The following is a 21,988-nucleotide window of genomic DNA, read 5'->3' as shown; positions in this document are numbered from 1 at the left end:
AAGGGGTGCTCTGAATTCTCTAAGCTTTCCAGAAAAGTCTGTGTTTCATCACCGTCGCTCCACCAGGTAAAACCATTGAAGAGGTAGGACTTAGCCCATGGGAGGAGATCTACTAAACAATGAATAGGTTGATGTTTGTGACTTGTAAGAGAATATGATGGTCTATTATACAATAAAACCTGCATGCAGATGCATGGAGTGGTTTTATGAAGAAGCACAACTGTATGACATTCTGTTACTGGAGTCAGTGATCCTCCCTCAGTGACTCGTGCAATACCAAAAGACCGGCTGTTCATTAAGTAATGCTGCCACAAGAAAACACCGCAAAAGCATGCGAGCACCATTTTACGAGATAAACGCCTCCAAAGCTGCTTTTATGCCGTGCTGATCGACTTTCCTCACTCACCCAGAGTCTTTGTTTTTCAGATAAAAACATGAAGTCATATTATTGGAAATAATTTTGTGCTACTGCTCAAAACAGAGGATGAAAATGTCTACATCTATTGCTCTCCATTTGGTTTATCTTCCCTTTCTTTTATCCGTCCGTCCAGGCATCCATCCAAATCAATGGATATTATTTTATTTGAGGCTTGGGCTTGAGGACTCCACTGGGAGAAAAAAAAGCAGTAAACAATGTTTACTCTCCTGGAGGCGGTTAGGTTTTAGTGGCCAGAGTGGGTGGACCGGGTTCCCTAATGTGACCATTAAAGTCAATGGCTTCACCTTGACAACAGGCTGAGGATACTGGCGGGGGACACAAACAGAAAGAGAGGAGTTAAAGAGAGAGACAAAAGAAATACAATAAACCTGCATTTGCAAAACTGATCTGAAACATGTTTGAGCAACAGCCTGAGAGGAAAGGAAGACTGCGCACAAATAGAAAGGAAAGGACATTTACTGTGACAGTATTAGTCAAAGTGAGCGTGCACACACACACACACACACACGCACACACACACACACACACACACACACACACACACACATAATGGATCAGTAAAAGAAAGATGGAAGGCAAGCTTAATTATCCATCTATCGTCTCATGTGTCTCGCTCTCTTTCCATCTTTTTTTTTAATATAGACAAACATACAGACACAACACACACACACAGTCAAGTGAAGCTGGCAGATGGTAGATTGGTAAAAGGAAGACAGCGTGGTCCAGATGTTGTTGAACCCACAGTGCAGAAGGCAAAGGGCTTTGATCTTCCATAGCAGAGAAGAACTGCTGGATCTCAACAGAGTTGAAGTCCTTCCTTCAAAGAAAGAAAGGTGTTTCCAGCATATAGACTTAAAAGGCTATATTTACAGGTGCAAAAGTATATTCAGAAAAACTATTTTTTAGCTGCCAACATCATCCGGGATTGATTTGCCAGTCGACAGCCCCCTCACTTTTATTTTGAAAGTTCAGCTGCTAACCGGCTAGCCCCATCGGATGTCTCAATCGCCAATAGTTTATTGCCTCTCCATGCAGTCTAATCCCACGGCCGTATAGCCTAACTTCAGCAAGTGGAGATGAATCCTCGTCACACTAAAGGTAAATGGCTCACAGTCCACTACACTGAGCTGTTCAAACGACCACAGGATAAGAGCCTCACTAAAAAGCCAGCTGAATGTGAATATACTGCTCCTTTATTCATTTGCCAGAAAGTACTTGGTAGATAAAACACTAGCAGAGCTCCTTATAAAAAGTTATTATTTAATAATAAGTAACTTAGGAAATACATGCAGTAGCGCCTTTTGCATGTGTGTCTGCATCTGTGTGTGTGTGTGTGTGTGTGTGTGTGTGTGTGTGTGTGTGTGTGTGTGTGTGTGTGTGTGTGTGTGTGTGTGTGTAAGAGACACTTGGTGTAGCACAGCAAGGGATGCAAGATGTAGCAGTGTTTACTGAAAAAATTACCCAAGGGACAGCTCAGATGTATCACAAACAGATACACACAAACACACACACACATCCTGTGCATCCACAAATGCGGGCGCCTAAACACACACAGTCCAGACTCCCACTCATGGCTCTTGGGTTTACTCACATGACACCCATGTGGGGAACAACAATGATGCACACACAAAAATCTACACACAAAATCTACCCACACTCAGCCTAAGGGTAACCTGGAGTAAACACCACCAGCCACACATGCCACACATGCTGTGTTGTGAACAGGGAAATTGCTTTCATACACACAAGAGCAAACACACACACACACACACACACACACACACACACACACACACACACACAGAAATGCTTTTACCCCGTTGTAATTTAAGAAAAGCTGCATTCATTTATCAACTCAGACTGATTCTACTTCACACTTTATCCGGCTAGTCATTGCGTTTTTCAGTCGAGCCTTCAAATTAGTTTTTTGTCAATGGCACTTAATAACAGTAGCCTGGTTAAAAAAAAAGGTTAAATAAATCAAAAACTGCCAACTGAATCTCTGGGTAGGAAATGTAGAGGCATCTGCCAGCATATTTAGAGTTTGGCAATCTGCTTTACCAATTCCAAAACACACACACACATGCACACACCTTAGCAAGTTAAACCTGTTGTTTAGAAGTGAAATGTTTAAATTTTCAGTCCCCAGACTTAAGCCAGTTTTTGCCCACAAGCCGCTTGAGGTGAATGGGTTTAACTGGAGAGTGACTCACCCGCTAACTCAGCTCTGGCCGATGATCAGTCAGTGTGAGAGTCAGCCTGCCAGCCGTTCAGGCAACCAGTCATTTAGTCCGCTTTTCAGCTCTGTCATTCCACAGAGGTCGGCCAGCCAGTCAGTCAATACAGTACTAAAATTAGTGGTCAAAGATGGGACACTCAGACCGCCATTGTGCTGCTTGCTTGTATACTGGCCAGAAGTACAAAAAGAAAATTCATCCAGACTGCCAGATTTCAGTCACCGCAATCAGTGAGCAAACAAGGCTGCTTGTCTTATATGTGATTAATAAAGCACCCAGAGACCCAGCCGCACGCTGTGGTAATGCGAGAGCAGAGGGTTTTGTTCTTATTTTCATGCAACCACTCATTGACCCTTTACTCGTCCATTCAATCAGTCAAGGAAGTGGCTGTTCTCCCAGGCATCTGACAAACAAACCACCCAGGCAAGCAGTCACAGGGCTGGTCAGCCATTCAGGAAAAGAGCCTGAAATGTGGTGAGCAACAGCACCACTGACCCAGTCAAGTAGTGAGTAGGCAGTGTTGGGGTTTTTTGCAAAAAACAACACGGTGATCATACTTCCATTTTTTTTTTCAACCAAAAAAGCCAGGGAGACACCAATCAGGCAAGTGGCAAGCAGAGTGAAATCTACCAGCCAATCAGTCAGTCAATAAACCTGTCAGCCAGCAACCTGGCCAATCACTCAGGCAGCCAATGACTCAAACAACCAGGCATGGTTTATTGAGAATAGTCTCCATTGTGGTAAAAGATGTACCCAGTGACTCGGTGAACTCATTCAGAAATGAGCATGTATTATTATGTTTCTTTATTTGCCATTATGGTTCCCCTCCAGCCTCAGTGGGAAGTTTATTAAACCCCTTCCCGAGGAAAGACATCAAAAGCTATTTCTCACTGTAACATGCTATTAGCTTTGTCATGAGGACCTACCAGATACAGACAGCAATGGCCCTGTTTGGCTCCTCAGCCTATACTTAAAGAAATACAGTTCTCATATTCGCTCACTCACCGAGCCAAAAGCAACCAGATCAGCCTGCGGTCGAGAGATATGCTACTTAACCCCTCATAGCAATGTAGTGATGAGATACTGTGGTTTTTGGTATAACCCTAACAGTCCATCAATGGGTCAATAAGTGATCCATCAAAGTCACTGGATGTTTATCTCTTCATTCCTGCATGCCATTTACATCAGGAAATGATCTAGTTTGTACTTAGAAAGTCACATATAAAATATCCCCATATTTACAGATTTTTCCTCTTTGATATATAGCACAACTTTATATTCTTTGTGGAATTACATATGTCTGTCATATACAGCTAAACACTAAGTACATCCTCACTGCTTCCATAGGAATTAAAGCAGAAGATTTGGCAGTTTGGAGCATTCAGATGTGCAGGAGTGGATGTCTCAGCAAATTTACGCCAAGGTTGGACCGTCCGAGAATCTACATAAAACCCAAGAACTACATCTCAGACTCTACACGCCTCAAAGAGCAGGTTAAATGTTCAAGTTCAGGACAGCACAATTAGAAAAAGACTGAACAAGTATGGCTTGTTTGAAAGGATCTCCACGTTTTGATGATATTGTGTACTACACATCACAAGTTGGTCCAACCTGTTACTCTTTCGTCTCGGCTGCCAAACGGACAGATGCATGCACAATGAACAGCACTAGAAACACACACCAGGAAGGAAATGTATTCAAGTATTGTTGAGTAAAATGTATAATTTCTCCTAACTGTCTTGAAGGGGCAGACTGCAAATGTTTTTAGCTAAGTGTTTTTAATCTTAATGACACTGCATGAAGACATAGTAGGCAGTAAATTACAAATTACACATTTATACAGTGTAAAGTGCCTCGATTATCCACCTGTTCTGTCACATATTAATTCTGAAGGTCATTTATGTAGGCAGCTTTTCCCAGAACGACAAGCACCATGTTACACGTACATATACATCAGCCCATTAGATGTGCATTCATCCATCTAACCAAGTTAAAGAGGCATCGAGAGTATCAGAGTACAACAGACTACTAACAAACATCAGCGCTGTGTGTGGAACATATTAGTTTCACATGCACCCGATGACCCAGTGAATGACGGTGCTGGTGATGCTGCTCTTACTCATCTTATCATCTGATAAAGAGCCTTTTCAGAGAGCCAAGGCTCCAGATGTTATTGTGAACACCTGTTACACATACAAACACATACTTGGATGAAACGTGTGCACATACAATCAACACTCAGGAACGTGAACCTTTTCATAGTGAGCTGCAGCTGGGCCTGGCAGTTTAAAACCACAAGGGACTTCACAGCCATCTACCCACCGCTTTTCTCCATTCCTCCATAGTTTTTTTTTTTTACGCCTGTTATTAATGTTCTTGAATGAGTGCTTCTGTTCCGACCTTTCACTGGCAATGTCTCTTCATTAGTTACACAGAAGAGGAACAACAAATGTCACATTTATTCCAAGACGGGAAAGGATACCGAACTGGAAAATGTCTCCAAAGAAGAAGCAGAATCTTCAAAAAAGGTGGTCAGGTCGGGTAGCCGATGAATCTGCAATCTCTTATACTAACTTAAGAGACTTGCTGGGTCCTATGTTTTAAATGAAAAGTGGAAACAAAAGAAATGTTATTTAAAAAGCCAAATTTATTAACCTTTATCAACTCCTTGTATGACAAGAGCGTTGGTGGAGTAAGAAAATCAGCAATATCTGCAAATGTCAACGTATACTTTTTATGCTTTAAATATAGCTGAAGCTTTGAGATACATGACATTTAGACTGTCCTCCATCTCCACCATCCTGCAATTTGTCCTTCTCACCATCTCTCCATCCATCTCACTGCCCTCAGGCTGCCTTCAATCCATTATCTGTGTGTGAGTGTGTGTGTGTGTGTGTGAGACAGTCACTGAGTTATTAGTAGCCGATTAGCCTCCTGACCCACTGTCTGACTTGCCCGCTGGAAGGGTGTGTTTGCGTGAGTCAAACAGACTGACTTTTTTCTTTATGTAGAAACAGAAACAGCCTGTTTTAATCAGTAACAACCCATGTTTATGCTGCATGATGTTCCATTTGATTGCATCTATTCAAATGATGTTAGTTGGCATTTCCTTCCCTACCCATACCTGAATGCAAAGCTTGACATATGAGCTTCCCCTCTCTAATGTCCCATTCCAACTCAATCAGTGGTACTGGTGGAGGTCCACGGCAATTATACTTTTATCCAGTCCCAACCTGCCAAGTCCATAGTGCTTGGCCATCCAGAGAGTACAAAAATACTCTGGAACAAATTACCAAATGTTTCCTCTGCTGCACTAACGAACTGACATCTATGTAAAGTAATAATGCGTTGGGTGTTTGGCAGCTGTCAGACTGTCATAACACACGCAGGCTAATAGTCTAAGTGGACTCGGTTTCAGTCTGCAGCTGTTTTTCTGTTGTGTAACACAGCCTTACTATGTTTTCTATGCAAGAATGGTTGCAGCACAAAAAAAATAAGCAGATCTTCAGATGCAGGTAGCATCTTCAAGAATCTCTGGAATGTAAAGCATCAACAGGTGAGTAGTTTTGAAGGTTTTTTCATTCTGTGGAAAATATTTCAGGATTGCTCTGAATGAGGAAACTTTAAGCCAATTAAAAAAAACAAGCTTGTCTGTCTGAGCAGGAATTTCACAGATATCGTTGGTATCTATTCTCACCACTGCCTTCCTGCTTTATCTGACAACAGCTTTTACAGCCTTTCTGGGTTCAAACCCTCCATCCCCTTTGAATAAGGCTGCAAGCTTGTTGCAGGTTTTACATATTAGAGCCAAGTTTTGCATATGATCAAAGCTGCCCGAAACCTGACCTACTGATATTCCACCAATGCACTCCACATGATGTATCTCATTATGTTTTGACAGTTAAAGCTACACATTTATCTCAGGACTTCCATGGACTCTTGAAGTTAAGCAATCGCGTCAATAAATTAAATCTGTAGCACGTCGATGTGCCAAGTGAGGAGCGATTCCCTCCAACAAAAGCAACTTAAAAAAAACCCCCACACAAATCTGCATAATCAATCTTTGCTGTAGTCTTGCAGCATGTAAACCACTCTGGTAAGGATTCTCTCCATGCGATGCTCTCAGTGACCGCAGCTTTACACGGCGCACCAAAAGCCAACATGTTTCGCCAAACCGCAAACAACGGGTTCACATTCACCACCCTGGCCACCGGTCCAAGGGGGAAAAATGAAGTAATAAATAACATAACCACTATCCCAATTCTTAAATTTTGTGAAAAGGAAAAGATCTTCTCATGTGCATGTGTAATTATTTCCCTCTCTGGTTTAGCATTGCCACTGGGGACCCAAGACTGTCCAGACATTGGCAAAGCTTGGTTCACTATCTGCACATAGCCAGTATTACGCAACGGCTAATTACTTCCACTCAGTCCCGACAAAACCATGGAGGAGGAGAGAGGAAAGAGGGAGAGAAGAGAAAGGGAGGGGGAGTGTGTGATAAAATAAAATAAAAATGAACAGAAAGGAGACGAGACGGCGAAAAGAGAAAAATGAGGAGAAAAAAAGAAGAGATAGAAGAAGGCAGCGGTGAAGGACAGACACAGAGAAGCAAGGAGGGCTTGAGAATTGCTATCTATTTATCTTCCTGCTGTGTTTTGGTAAAGATAGGTGCAGAAAAAGAGCATCAAACCATAATGACCTCTTCACCAAATGCCACAGCTGTTTTACTGAAAATCATGCCACAGCAGCCAAATATGGTCCAAGGAGAGAGGGAAATGTAGAAGAGGAGTGTTGTCAAAGCCAGACGGGGCCTGCAGCTCTTTTCCTCTCCAACAATTTTTGGAGATGATGTCATTATTCATAAAAAACAGAAAAAAGAAAAATGTGTCTGCGCCTTCGGCTCGACTAGGTCGAAAGGTAGAGAGGAAGGTTGGAAGGCTGTGGGAGGGAGGGATGTCGAGATGCAAGGAAAAGCAAGAAACAAGGTAATTTCTACCTCTGATTTATTCTGATTATGGAGTTAACCAAACCACTTTAACATGAGAAAATGAGAATAAAGAAGTCACCAGATAAAACATTTACCAATTCAATATATTGGTTTAGTTAGTATATATGTTGATATGCACCAACATAAAATACTTAATTTAAAAAGATATTTGGGGTAATTTATTAATAGTGTCATCACATACCTGCAGCTCACACCTGAGGCTGAAAAATGCATTTCCTCTGGTGGCCACTTATAGAGTCACACTTTAAAATGCAACACAAATACACAACACACCCACTCCTACATATAGGGCTACATATAACTAAACACAACCAAAAGTTACAAACTAAAAATATTATTGTCTGTGAAGGTTCTCAGTCATCCAGGTCATCGTAGTCAAAGGAGCTTGCAAAGAAAAGCGTCTGGACTTCTTTAAGTTGCTTGAAGACGTTTCACCTCTCATCCGAGAAGCTTCTTCAGTTCTAAGGTCAAATGGTGGAGAGTCCCAGATATAAACCTAGTGGGAGTGACCCCCCACAGAGGGACAAAAGGACCCCTTGATGATCCTCTAATCGCCTGAGCCAAGGTGGGAAACTGGGTGTGGGTCCCAATCAGCCAGAGTTTCGGGTGTGTTCATTGTGAAACCTGGCCCCACCTTATCATGCAAATTCCTGAGGTCAGATGGCCCTTTACGACACCAACTCTCTGCCATCTATAATCCAGTTTTGAGATCCCTTCCCAGACGCCTTAACGCCCACTCACATCCTGGGCCATCTGACCTCAGGAATTCGCATGATAAGGTGGGGCCAGGTTTCACAATGAACACACCCGAAACTCTGGCTGATTGGGTCCCACACCCAGTTTCCCACCTTGGCTCAGGCGATTAGAGGATCATCAGGGGGTCCTTTTGTCCCTCTGTGGGGGGTCACTCCCACTAGGTTTATATCTGGGACTCTCCACCATTTGACCTTAGAACTAAAGAAGCTTCTCGGATGAGAGGTGAAACGTCTTCAAGCAACTTAAAGAAGTCCAGACGCTTTTCTTTGCAAGATCCTTTGACTAAAAATATTATTCACTCATCTTATATATGAATATAAATATCTACCGATATACTTGTGTCTGCATTTATAATAACAAATCAATAAAAATGTAAGAATGAAGACATAAGAGAAATGCCTTTTAACCACGTTATGAGTGTTGTTGCTGCATAGTTAATTTGAGCAGAGTTGGGCAAACCATAAATGAGCAATCTAAGATTTCTGACAATAACAAAGAATTTTTTTAAGCCACAGACTTTATTTTTTGTAAGGGCTCATTAATGCTTACAAATAGCAAATGTTAGTGAAATCTGTTTATTTGTCTGAAAGTGACGAAAAGATCGACCAATATACAGTGGTCCCTCGTTTATCGCGGTAGTTACGTTCTAAAAATAACCCGTGATAGGTGAAATCTGCGAAGTAGCCAACTTGATTTGCCTTTGTTGCACTAAGAGCAGTTGATTAGAGGATCTGAGCGCTGTCTTGGGGCAATACACGTCGAGAAGGTCTGTTAAGTAACTGGGCACCAGGTTATTTCAAATTTTAAAAGTATACAAGGGTAGGATTTTAGGATTTTAAAAGCATTTAAAAAAACAATACGGAATTTACGGTATTGTTGTGTTTGTTGGGGAGAAAACGTACAAACATACAGTACGGCACTTTAGAGTCACACTGCTAGCGATCGAAGATTTGTATAAATTTTGCAAGCTAAACGCATTCTGTACTGTACTGGAGACACGGCACGAGATGGATTGACAATGGTCTACAGCCAATGAGGATCCAGAAAACAACGAGCTGTGGAAAAAAAAAATCATGCAAAATTGCACCAAAAAAATCAGTGAAACAGCGAGGCCACAAAAGGTGAACTGCGTTTTAGTGCGGGAGCAGTATCCAAATCTGTATCTGATTTTTAATTTCCATGTCAGCCTTAAAAATCCCTTTTAGGGTTGTTTTCCCTTCAGAACCTTACAGGTTATATTTATAAGGTCTGCTTATATCCCAGCCCTCTGGGAAATAGTTGTCTGTGGGCTATATCTGCTCATACAGTGAAATTCTAATTTTTCTTAAACACTGGTGCTTATAGGAATATCTTCCTACTATCTGTTAGCCAGTTTTCCTTCCAAGTGCTAGTGATCTGCTAAGCTAAACTAAAAGGCTGCTGTTTATATTTAACAACACAGACTTAAGAGTGCTCCTCTAACTGAATTTGTGTTGTTTACAATTTGACATAGAAACACCCAAGCATCACTCTTAATTTTTAATGGTAACCCTGCAGTAGTTATTGCTGTAAGTACTTTTTTTGATGAATGAGTTCCTTAAAAATATTTGTGTGCTATACAATGTATACTTGTTATCAAATTTATCAAATGAGAATGAAAAAAAAAACCTACTATGGAATTTATGTTTAATCTTTCTTCAGCTGACAAGCCATAACAGCCTTATTGGCCATATGTCTTGTTCTACGTGGGCGACAACCTCTGCTATTAACTTGTTTGTAATGAATTTAAAAGACAGAAGAAGCTCATTGTTTACTGGTGACCTTTCAAGCGACAACGAACAAAGCAACAGCTGCCCATAAAAGCACTAAAGCAAATAGCAGACAAAAAAAAACAACTATTTTCCCACAATCTTACAAGTCATTTCTAACTAAAAATGTTCTAATAGCAGTGATTTATGTTGATAAGCTGCATAAACTGACAGCTTAAAGAGGTATCCTTACAGTCTGGTAATTGCATTTACTTGTGACCTTTTACCTAAAAAATGTCTCAGCATCATCATCACTTACTCTGTGAAAATAAGCTCTCCTACCACCGATTCTGCCTGACCGCAGGGGCTCGTATATGGGTAAAACCTAGGAAATCACAGGGATCAGTTTCAGACCAAGCATATCGCAGAACGAAGTGTGGAGAGGAAAGGATAGGAAAGAGGAAGAGGAAAAAACGAGGGGCGTCAAAGTGACACACGAGAGGGGAAAAAAAAGGATGAACGTCGGGGGCTCTGACAGAGACCATCAGCTCACTCACACTTACTCTTCTTTAACACTATCCCACCATTCATCCATCATCACTCCATTTCAGCGTCACAGTAAATCCCTTCTTCGTCCTATCACATACAAGATAATAGATATGCCCGCATGCATCCATCTATCCTCAACTATCTCTTTTATGCGTTTCTCTTTCTCTCCCAATATGCTCATCTATCTCTCTGCCTCCAGGCCCTGTTCAATCTGTTAGCGCCATATTGCTTATAAGCATGAGCGTGTGTGTATATGTCACAAATGATATTAACCTGGTAAGCAATGCAAACAGTAAGGGTGGCACAGCAATCCTGTCAAACCTCATAGATGACCAGATTTTTTCCCGTTTCCTGTTCTATTATTTATAACATTTGTCTTCTGCCTGCAGTCAGACTCATTCATTCTTTTGTCTGATTTCAAATTGAAAAGAAAGTAAAACTGAAAGACAAACTGTTTGTTATCAAAACTGCGTACTGAGAGATATCGCTATTAGACATGGCATTAGACCATTCCAACTCCCTTTTCTGCTGTCATGATCCTAAAAATTTCTGTTTTATTTATAAGGGAGTGGCTGAATGGTTAATGAAAAATAATTACTTCAATTCTATTCATGGCGACCATGAATGTGCAAAATAATATAATGGGTGTTCAGAGTGTTGCCAAACAACACTGTGATACAGGTAAGAGATTGAGCTTGTAATCAACCCCCAGCCTTGTGAACATCCCTGCTGCCTCCTGACCTGCAGCCACTTCTGAACTTCGAGCATCGCAGTGATTTCTTTCCAGTCTAGTCCTTAAACAGCTAGGGAAAAAGGTTATTGCCTCAAATAGCTAAACAATCGGTACAGCAAGTAATTATTGAGGTTATTTAATTTAAAATAAATCAATTTACTCATAACATAATGATTAGTGTGCAAATAAGTCCTCTAACATGCTGATGCACCTTCATAGACTTACAAGTAATCCATTTAAAGTACATGGGAGAACATCTCAATAGTGTGAAAAAGAATAAGCTAATTTGAATGTGTAGGTACCTCGATATGGTATGGCCCATGTACAGCTCAAAGGCGACTGGCACCAACATGATTATCATACACATAAGGAGCCAAGATGGCATCTGGGTAGAGGATTATTCACTTTTCCAACTTCCCCCCAGAAACACTTGGGTCTATTTCCAACTTCTATTTTAAGATTTGCATTTAAAGGAGTGGATAAGGCTGAGCTGCCACGTTTTTGAATAGTTTTCTCTTGTTTATGATAGGTAGTGAGCCACTGCTGTTGCTTTCTGGTTTGTTTCTTATGAGTAAGTTATCTCAGTTTGGAGTGTAGACAGTTTTTCCTTGTTTGTTATTTTGGCCTTGGCTCATTCTGACATTGATTTGTACTCCTGAATTTGTGAAACTACTATGTCTTCGTCTTTTGGCTGGTCCCTTTATGGGTCGTAATAGCAGATCATACGCTTCCATCTCACCCCATCCCAGCATCCTGTTCTGTCACACCAACCCTCGGCATGTCCCTCTTCACTACATTCATTCATGAATCTTCTCTGACATCCTCCTCTTTTCGTTCTGCTTAGCAGCTCCATTTTCAACATCCTTTGGCCAATATTTTCACTATGTCTAAATTATCTCAGCCTTGCCTCTCTATCTTTGGTCTCCAAAAGGCTCAACCTAAACCATTCCTCTGAAACTATTACTTAATAAATACAACACCTGTTGATTTACTCAAGTTTTTCTTGTGGCTACTTGGGATTTAAAGTAGACAGGAGTTTTTCATGTACTGCATTAGTCCCCCATAGATATTCCATTTCATTAATTGGGGGCTTGTCCGTGATTCAGACCTAGGACCTCTCGCTGATAAACTTGGGGCAAGATGGTGATTTTTCTTCCAGTTTAGCCCTTGTATAATTAAAAACAATTTAGAACAAACAAAATGCCTCCAACAGGCTTTAAATAGTGGACAAATATTTTTAACTTGAGTCAAGAGTGGAAAAAAACAAAAAAAGATGAGAAACATCTACCATGGTGGGAATTTTTTGCTTTCCTCTAACCAACATGTGTGTCACCTCTTCACCTACTCCATGTTCCTGTAAAAAAACAAAAACAAAAAAAACCCCACTGCCTCTATATTTTTGTTTAATAATTTTCTGCGACTGGGGTTCTTGAGCCATGTAAATTGGGGGGGAAGCATTCATGGATGCAGAAGGTTAACTCGTTTATTTCTCCGTCTCTCAAAAAGACTGAACACTTGTGTGTGCTTGCCAGTGCGTGTGTGGTCTCACAGTATGGCATGTCTGTGCAACAGGCATTACCAGGCAGTCTGAGCATTTTTATTAGTTCCTAGAACACCAAACAAACCACACGGGCACGTGAAGCAGCTGCAGTAGTACTAGAGAGTTGGAGAGACTACCGCCATAAGAGAGACACACAGAGGGAGAAAGAGAAAAAGGCGACTAATTTACAGTATGGGAGTGAATGTAAGTGGGTCAAAGTGCATGCCTGTACACATCTGCCTACCAGCTTGATGTTGTGTGTGTGTGTGTGTGTGTGTGTGTGTGTGTGTGTGTGTGTGTGTGTGTGTGTGTGTGTGTGTGTGTGTGTGTGTGTGTGTGTTTGTTTTTACGGATGAATGAACTGAAGCACAGAAAGCTAAAGCGTCTCACTTTATACCTTTGTAGATTTCCATGTGCAGGAGTGAGTGTGCATATTTTCCATTTCAAATGTATTGCTAATTAGTGTAATTGCAGGAAATGTAATTATGTAAAGGCTTCCCACACCTGTTATTACACTTTAATTGCCCCCCCCAAAAAAAAAAAAAAAAAAAAAATTGCCCTTTGTTTGTTATTTTTAATCATTCCAGCAAAAGCTCTTTGGAACTTCAGGCATCTCGTCTGCTCGTTTAGCCACATTTACAAGAGCTTATCAAAATTACCTTAGCAAATTTAATTTTCACAGTTGTATGAACTTTGCAACAAAATCTACAATCTAACAATATTCCAAAAAGAAAAAAGAAAAACAATTAGTCATGCCAAACAAAAGTTCAAATGCAAAACTTTTCCAAGATCTCTTTAAAGGCAGCAACTTCATGTCCCCATTGGCAGCTGTTAGTGCTTACAAGAGCAATGCAGATTAAATCTGCCTTTCAGGCTTTAATGAAATGGAGAACAAAAGAAAAAATACCTTTGGTACTAAATACCAAACTACTGCATGGGTTTGGGTGTTTATCGGTGTGTTCTCTGTGTATTTCCTACCTGACCACAGGCTCCGGTATGGCCTCTAGGTTGGCTGGGACCTGCACTCCCTTCTCCCACTCTTGTCTCCAAGGGTCTGAAAGCACGTAGAAGTCGTCTGGGCCGAGCTGGGCTGAATCCGGCAGCTTCATGGCAGTGATGAAGTCAGTACGAAATACCTTTACAGAAGAAGAGAAAAAAAATGCAAGAAGGTCGTGTGATTGGCTAGGTTTTACCAAGGTGGGACTTGGCCCAATTGAAAAGGGATTTTTGGATCCAGAATCATTCTTTAATATTGTGAGTTACTGCAAAATGGCACATGTTTACATGTACACAACAGAACATCAATAAGAAAAACTGGGAAGCATCCAGAGTCAGATATCTTTCTGAACCAGTGACCCATATTATGCATGGTTTGTGATTTTAACACAGTCTCGCCCTGCTTTGTTATTTTCTTCAATCTTCTAATTTCTGCCTGTGTCTTTCAGCAAAAACAAATCTTATAAATCTTTATATTGATATGAGTTTACAAATCTAAATATTATACAGCACCTCAAAGTAGACTGTATTTAACACTTACTATTGACTCTCTTGCACAATTCTTGAATATATCATTTTTAGCACAGTGTTGAGAGAGACAAAGTCAGGGTAGAAAAAAGGTTAGAACACAGAGCAAAAGCCCCAGCTGGGAATGAAACTGTAGACCAGTTTGGTCACAGCATGTGCAACCATTAGGCCCACAGAAAACCCCACAATAACAACACATTTTTAAACTACCCAGTTCATCTGAAAGCTGGTCCTACGAATAATATCTTCAACAGCTCTTGGGTTTTACTTAAACAGAAAGCCAGCATGTAACTCCAAAACTGCAACTAATGCACAGGAAAACAATGCTCGTGGCCAGAGATAACCTGTGACACAAAAAAAACCCCAAAAACATGGAAGCCTGGTGCGGTTCCAAAGGCAGACCGTTTTCACAATGACTGATGCTATGTTATGCAATCTATTTTCCCTCAGTAGCCTCCAGTCAGTCAAGCCCCGTCTCAGGGCCTAAGTGATCCTCAATGATCCTCACAGCCTGTAGGCTCAGACTGCTCATGATAAAGCCGTTACTTACAACAACAAAATGTCAGGCTTGTGTTTGACTTCCCAGCTCAGATTTACCATAAATCTCTTGCGGCCTCAAAATTATGCATCTTTTGCATTTCTTTTGCTGACGGCTGCCTGACACTAAACACTGGTGTAACATTTGATCAGGCAACACAACACTGAGAACAGATGTGCAACGGCACTGAGATGCATTTGTCTAGTAAAGTATAAATCCCAGATTTTGTTGCACTTAATGTCTTTGGCTCTCTTGGGTACTCGGTCATAGACTCTGGAGTCCTTTTAAAGTTTTACTGGATGACAGGGACGGGATTTGCTGCTCCAGTATTCCAGCAGCGCACCACACAGTCGGTGCTTCTTCCCTCTGCAATTAAAAATAATTGCAGTGCATTACGTTTTAGTGCAAATACAAACTTGAAGGTGAACCATATGTGACACCATCAACTGATGTTACTTCAGATGACACAGAGAGGGAAGGGACGTGTCATTTCACTACAACCGTGCATCCTAGCATCTCTCACTCAGCGGGTTTCGTGTATTTTAAGCGTCTCCTGGTTTCTCTCATCTTTTCATTCAGCCTCTTTCTCACATCTTGAATGGGACAGACTGAGATGTAAGGAATGGTTGCAAGCAAGGGGAATAAAACATTTTGAAACACACCGACAGATGAAAGAAGAAGTAAAAGGTAAGGAGGAAGAAGCAAGTGGAACACTGATAAACTCAAGTGGTGGTAAATTATTGATATTAACCAATATGAAATCATTAAAAGTACAATTCTTGGGAGGATTTTACAAAAACAAACTAGGTGTGCCTGAGTGTGATGCGGCATTTGAGGACACGAGGGAGTGGATGCATTCAAGCAGACACGATCATTCTTGCACATAATGCGAACGCACACACATAAATTCTCCGTCTGCTTTACCAGGGACCTGAAGCAGCGATATTATCAGTCATATAGTCAAGGACATCAGTCAAGAACACACAGGCATAAACACACAAAGCCACACACACACATAAAAAAAACCAAAAAACAAGCAACACTCCCTCGCAGTGGTGCCAAATCAACCGTATGACTTCACTCTGCATTTTATCATTACTTTCTAAGCCTCCTTATCCCTGCTATATTAGCTCCTCTTCTCCATCTGTCTCTCTATTAACCTCCCCATCTCCCTCCCCTCCCTCCATCCCTCCTTCCTCTCCATCTCTCCATCCCCAATGTGTGTTTTTATCTTCTCTATTTTGACCTAAGAGACACGATGAAGAAAAACAGACTTGTAAGACGAAAAATGGAGTTAAAAGAGAGATAACAGAAGCAAAACTGGGTGGAGATAAAAATGAGCAAAAAAGCGACGGATGGAGATGGAGTTTAAGTCTCCCAGTGGACCACGAGAAAGCCCGCAGATGAATTCATTCGCTTGTACAATGTGAATGGAATTTTTACTTTAAGACGTAGCAGTCACCTCCTGCATCTGCAATGTGGCTATCCAATGTTGACCATCCTCTAAATGCCAGTCTAACAAAACCAAGGGTGCCCACTTCTGCTCATCCACTGCTCTGTTTTGAGGACAGTGAGGCCCACTATGACTTCACCTGCCCATGATCTCCTCTGCGTGCTCTGCAAGCGGCCACGCTCAGCAACCTTCCAACTGCAGCCATGCAAGAGCCTGCAGAAGATTGCCGGTTTGCCATAACCACTACTGACCAGCAGTTTACTTTACAAAAGCAACAACGGCAGCGCAAAGTGCTGACTCTGCTGACAAAGATAACAATAGAAGCCACTCTTCTTTGGACCTGGACCTGAAAAGGGACAGCTAAACTGGACTTCAAGGCTTTTTTAGCTTGGATCTGATCTACAGTAACCTCCTCTAGCAACATCCAAAAAGTCTGGTAACAAACCACCGAGGCACAGCATAGCTTCCCATAGCACATGGTTAACAATATGGACACTTAATATAAAATGTTGTTTTTTTTTTATATAGCGCATTTTGAAACAACAGATGTCGAAAGAAAATAAAAAAAGCAAAAACTGGTAGCTCTTTAGAGTTTATTTAAAATTCTCAATTGTTGAGCAGGTTCTTTTGTCGGAAGGAAAAGTTTTCCAGAGCCTGGGGCCAATAACAGCAAAGGCCCAGCTGCCTGGGCGAGAGGAGGGCACTGAGAGAAGTTGTTGGGATGATGGACTCATTGACCTGGAGGCAAAATACTGAGTTTAAGATCTGCAATGCACTGTGGAGATAATCCATGGAGGACTCTATAAAAAAAAAAAAATACAACTTTAAAGTCTATTCTAAACTTCACTGGTAGCCAGTGCAGCTGTGTGAAAACAGGAGTGATGTGCTCTCTTTTCTTTGCACCGGTTAAGCGTTGAGCAGCTGCAGTTTGAACCATCTCCAATCAAGGTGGAAACTGTCAATCCTACACACAGGGAGCTGCAGCAGTCAAGCCAAGAGGTGCCAAGTCGTCGATAACTGTTTCTACATCACTGGCTTTGACTTAGTGATGATTCTCCGCTGATAAAAGCTGACCTTCACAACATTCCTGGTTTGATTGTTAAAAGTCAAGGAGCTACCCATAAAAAACACCAAGATTTTTAACAGTAAATTGGACGCGGCTGGATAAAAGACCAATATCGATGCCTCGGTGAGAATGTTTGTAGAGCTTGAAAGGGTCATTCAGTGAAAGCACTTTTTTTTTGCCATCCAGGATTTCAGATGACTCAAACAGTCAAAGGGACTCTTTGTGGAGTGGTCACCATCTGGTGCGACAGGTAGATGAACATTTCATTTCTGTTCATCCATTCAAACGTGATCACTGTAATGGTTCGATGCTAGTTATCCTGTACACAGAAAAGACAGCTTGCATGCCAACTAATGATCTTCCTTATTAACCTACCACCATTATTCCCTATGATCATACTTTCATACATTCAATTAGCTTAAGCATCACAAGACAAAGTCAAAACTCCCCAGGCATCCTCTTCCTCTCTGGCCCAGCACATGTGGGACGGAACAAAGAGACACATAATCTGACGACACACATCCACCAGTGTGCACAGACACACAAGCTTTTTTAACACCTACATTAATGCCGGTGCTGCCTGTATGAGGCATGGCTGTATTAACAGCCAGTCATAACCCGTACACTGATATTAAAAACACTTGTGCCAGCTGTTCAGTGTGCAGCATTATTATCAAGGCTCAGTTTCAGTGAACAGCAATAAAAACTGTAACCTTAAAGTAGCTCACTCTGTCCCTGGACTGGCAGTATAACTGTGTGGGGAAGCCTCTCTTTACTATCTCTGAGGTGCAACACATCAAAATCCCTGAAAAAAACAATAAAACAATCTAAACCCGCCAGAGTCTCCCAATTTAATCAGGAGTCATCTTATCAAAATCCGATCAAAGGATAAGTAAATAAGAAGACTACAGATCTACTTTGAGGCTGTACTCAGGCACGGTAGTGCTTGGAGCTAAGTGAGTGATCACTGTGACATGTTTACCACCGTAGGTTTTCATCTCAGAGTGCTAACATTTGTTAAGTAGCAGTAACTACAGTTCACTAAATGAAGTGCAGCTAAGGGTGACTGGATTCCCATTAGTTCTTCAGCAATTCGGTCAATTTCCAGAGTTATTATGAATTTCAGTTTTCACTTAATGATGGAAAATGCAAGATTACTCAAATTCATCCCTAGGAGAGCGCAAATTTGTTTATTTTCATTTCAATGCACACACATCCATAGTCGTCGAGGTATTTTCACTCACAAGCTAGCAATTTCTGGAGTTTGTCAGGGATCACGCTATTAGGGTTTAGCATCACCAAATCCTGACTTTCTCCACAACATTTTGTGACATATATCAGTAATAGAGGACAGCGTGTAGGAAGAGGACAGAGGGAGAAGAGGAAGAGCAAAAATTATGTTATGTGAAGAGAGGACAGGGCCAAGCAGTGAGAGGGAGAGAAACAGAGAAAAGGAAGTGAAATTAATTTCAGTCAGTGGAAAGAGAGACGAAAGACAAGGCCGGACGGGGATGAGGTCTGTGTGTGTGTGTGTGCGTGCGTGCGTGCGTGCGTGCGTGCGTGCGTGCGTGCGTGTGTGTGTGTGAGAGAGAGAGAGAGAGAGAGAGAGAGAGAGAGAGAGAGAGAGAGAGAGAGAGAGAGAGAGAGAGAGAGAGAGAAAGTGCAGTATATTAAAAGGCCATATGTAAAAAGCGGCATCCTTGCTTCTACTGCTTGGCTGCTTCTGCCGTCTGCCAGCCAGCACAAATAAATAATGCAATGGAGCAAGGATGTTTGCGCCTGTGCGCGTGTGTGCGTGCAAGTTCAACCTGTACTGTAACTGTGTGTTCGTCTGTGTGTGGGTAAGTGTGTGTTGACAGTGAGTCAAGGCCATCATGAATCTTGTCTTCCCCTTCAGCAATACCAGAGGAGGAAAGACAGAGACTAAGGGCAATCCACTCCTCCTTAATCTTTCTCTTTTTACTTCTTCCATCATTTCTTTTGCTCTGTTTTCATGCTCCTCATCAGCCGAAAAACATGGTAGTGGAAAAGAAAGAGGATGACAAAAAGATGAAAAAAGAGCGGGGGGTTGGGGGGGTAATAAAAATGCATGGTTGGGGAAAAAAAGGGGGAAATAATAGAGAGCCAAATAAAAGGACTGAGATACAAAGGGAAGAGAGGATAACCAAGAAAAGAGGGGAAAGTTAGGGATGAAAAGAGAAGAAGCCAGAGGTAAGGAGAGGAGACAGGAGGGGAAAAGAGGAGAGGAGCAGTTTTATTACTGTGTGTTTGTACAGGAATGACTTCGGCTAATTAATGTCTAGGAAACACTATTACAAGCTCCTGCAGTTTTATGTTCTACCTCGCGTCTCTCTCTCTCTCTCTGCCTCTCCAGCTCAACACCATCCTGCTCTTCCTCTATTCCACTGCCCACCCTCTTCATCTTTTTACGCTTTCTCTGACAGACAGTTGGGAGTCGCCCGTACTCAGTGACGGATGACAGTCAGATAGATGGAAGAGGAGAGCGATAAGAAGATGAGAGGTCCCAGGAGACGGGCTGTAAAAGTCAAGCAGGTAGAGGGGCAGGAAAGCAGTCCCTGCTTCCAAACTGTCTGCCAATTTTTTTTTATTTTTTTACACAAAATATAACATATGAGTTGGGGGTGGGGGGGTGGGGGGGTGTTCTCCTCCCTTTAGCTTTCACAGAGCAACAAAACAAATCCAGCAGAAAAATGGAAAAACAGAGACCTTCGAGCACTGATTAGATTTGAGTAACTAGTTTATCCTTTACAGAGTCAGTTAGTGCCGGCTGTATTTCATGCAAAGACCAAAACAAAGAAATCAATTTGGCTGCATTGTAACTGAGCAACTAATGAAGAGTTATGTACAGGAGTGACAGTACCAATGTCAAATCTCTGGCTGCTTTTGGAAGAGAGAGCCTGTTGTGCAATGAGCCTGAAGCAGCAATGGAAACTCTGTCAGTAATTACTCAAAAAGTGCATTTCTTTTTCCATTTATCACATGATTTATTTATTGCTGGAGAGATTTTCCACATCCATCAACCATAATAACTTTGTTCTGAGGAGAGCATGTGATTGAATTTTGCCATTTCCACTCAGCTTTCCAAATTTGATAAATCACAATTCGCAAATGAAAATACTGAGTGCAAGCCCAACTTCTACAAAAGGAGGAATGCTAAAGTAGATTTCCAATAGGAAGAAAATCCCCTTTAGAAGGTAATTAATATACGTCTTCATAGTAATCCCGCTGTTAGTGGTCATTTCAGTCAGTTGCTCATCAAATTTGTTGACATTTTCCTCGATGTTTCTGCTGCAACAAAGTATGAGCTTAATTCAGCCTTTTTACACTTTTCTATACGCAACACTCATTTTTGTACAGCTGCAGTGCATCTGAAAAGTTATGTCATTCATTTAAACCATCCGGTTATATTATTTCTGTCTGTAGTGTCCTTTTCTCTAGATTTTCCCCAAATGTAAAAGGCGGTCATGTTGCAAAGACCACACCGGAGTTCGGCAAAGTCTGCCAAAATACCAAATAGTAATGGCTACAGTGAAACATAATGATTGAAGAAGACATCAGGGAAGGAGTTTAGAAGTGTGTTCAGAGTATTGTAGGATACTCCTACCTTTACATTTTATTTGATTCCTTTTTGTTGCCAGACTTAAGTGTAATCACATTAGGACTGGGCAGTTAATCAAAAACAAAACTGACATTCAAAACCTCTAATTGCCCATGTCATTTATCTCCTTTTTTTTGTTTTGTTTTCATGTTCCAGTAATACTCCCCTGGTATGAACTGTGTCTTTGAAAACACACAAAATGTGTGTAGACTTGTGAATCTGCAACATGGCAACGTCACGGAGGAAAACTCAAACTTCGTAAGTTGAGCAGCTTGTGCCAAATAGAAATGCCGTATCCGTTATTTGAACATTTTTGGCTTCAGCAAACAGACGTCAAGCAAAAAGAAGAAAACGTTGCGAAAAATTGTTTCAGCAATTGAATTTTTTCAATTGAATTGAATTTATTTAGTGCTATCACGACAATGACAAGTTGCATCGAGGGGTTTTATATTGTAAGGTAAAGGTAATACAGAAACAAACAGCTTTCAGGATGCACTTGGTGACAGTGGGAAGGAAAAACGCTCTTTTAACAGGAAGAAACCTCCAACAGAACCAGGCTCAGGGAGGAGCAGCCATGTGCCGTGACTGGTTGAAGGTAATACCACCAATCTGTTACAACACACGCTGTCTCCATCTTGAATAACAAGATTTCTCTTCTGCAAGGTTTCCACAGTTACCCCTTTGCACCACTGTCTGTTTTTAAAGCCTCTTTCTTTTTGTTTACACGATCAGCCTTCATTTACTCCCATATTCTGCACATGTTAAAAGGCAGAACATTTAAACTTTTAAATTTAAAACA

General features: G+C 41.3%; 1 protein-coding gene across 3 annotated transcripts in view; it reads right to left on the bottom strand.

Moving 5' to 3' along the window:
• The window catches only part of jade2 (jade family PHD finger 2), a 226,894-nt gene that overhangs the window by 140,143 nt on the left and 64,763 nt on the right, over positions 1-21,988 (bottom strand). For all 3 annotated transcript variants that reach the window (XM_085421111.1, XM_085421112.1, XM_085421113.1), the window contains exon 4: positions 13,968-14,125. In XM_085421111.1, coding sequence (XP_085277237.1) covers positions 13,968-14,125 — 158 coding nt within the window. The remainder of the gene's footprint in view (positions 1-13,967; positions 14,126-21,988) is intronic.

Source organism: Rhamphochromis longiceps, linkage group LG10 (genome assembly GCF_057381845.1).
Source record: "Rhamphochromis longiceps isolate RC_006_pf linkage group LG10, R_longiceps_female_GT1.1, whole genome shotgun sequence".
NCBI lineage: Eukaryota > Metazoa > Chordata > Actinopteri > Cichliformes > Cichlidae > Rhamphochromis > Rhamphochromis longiceps.
This window is presented reverse-complemented; position numbering and strand designations above follow the sequence as displayed.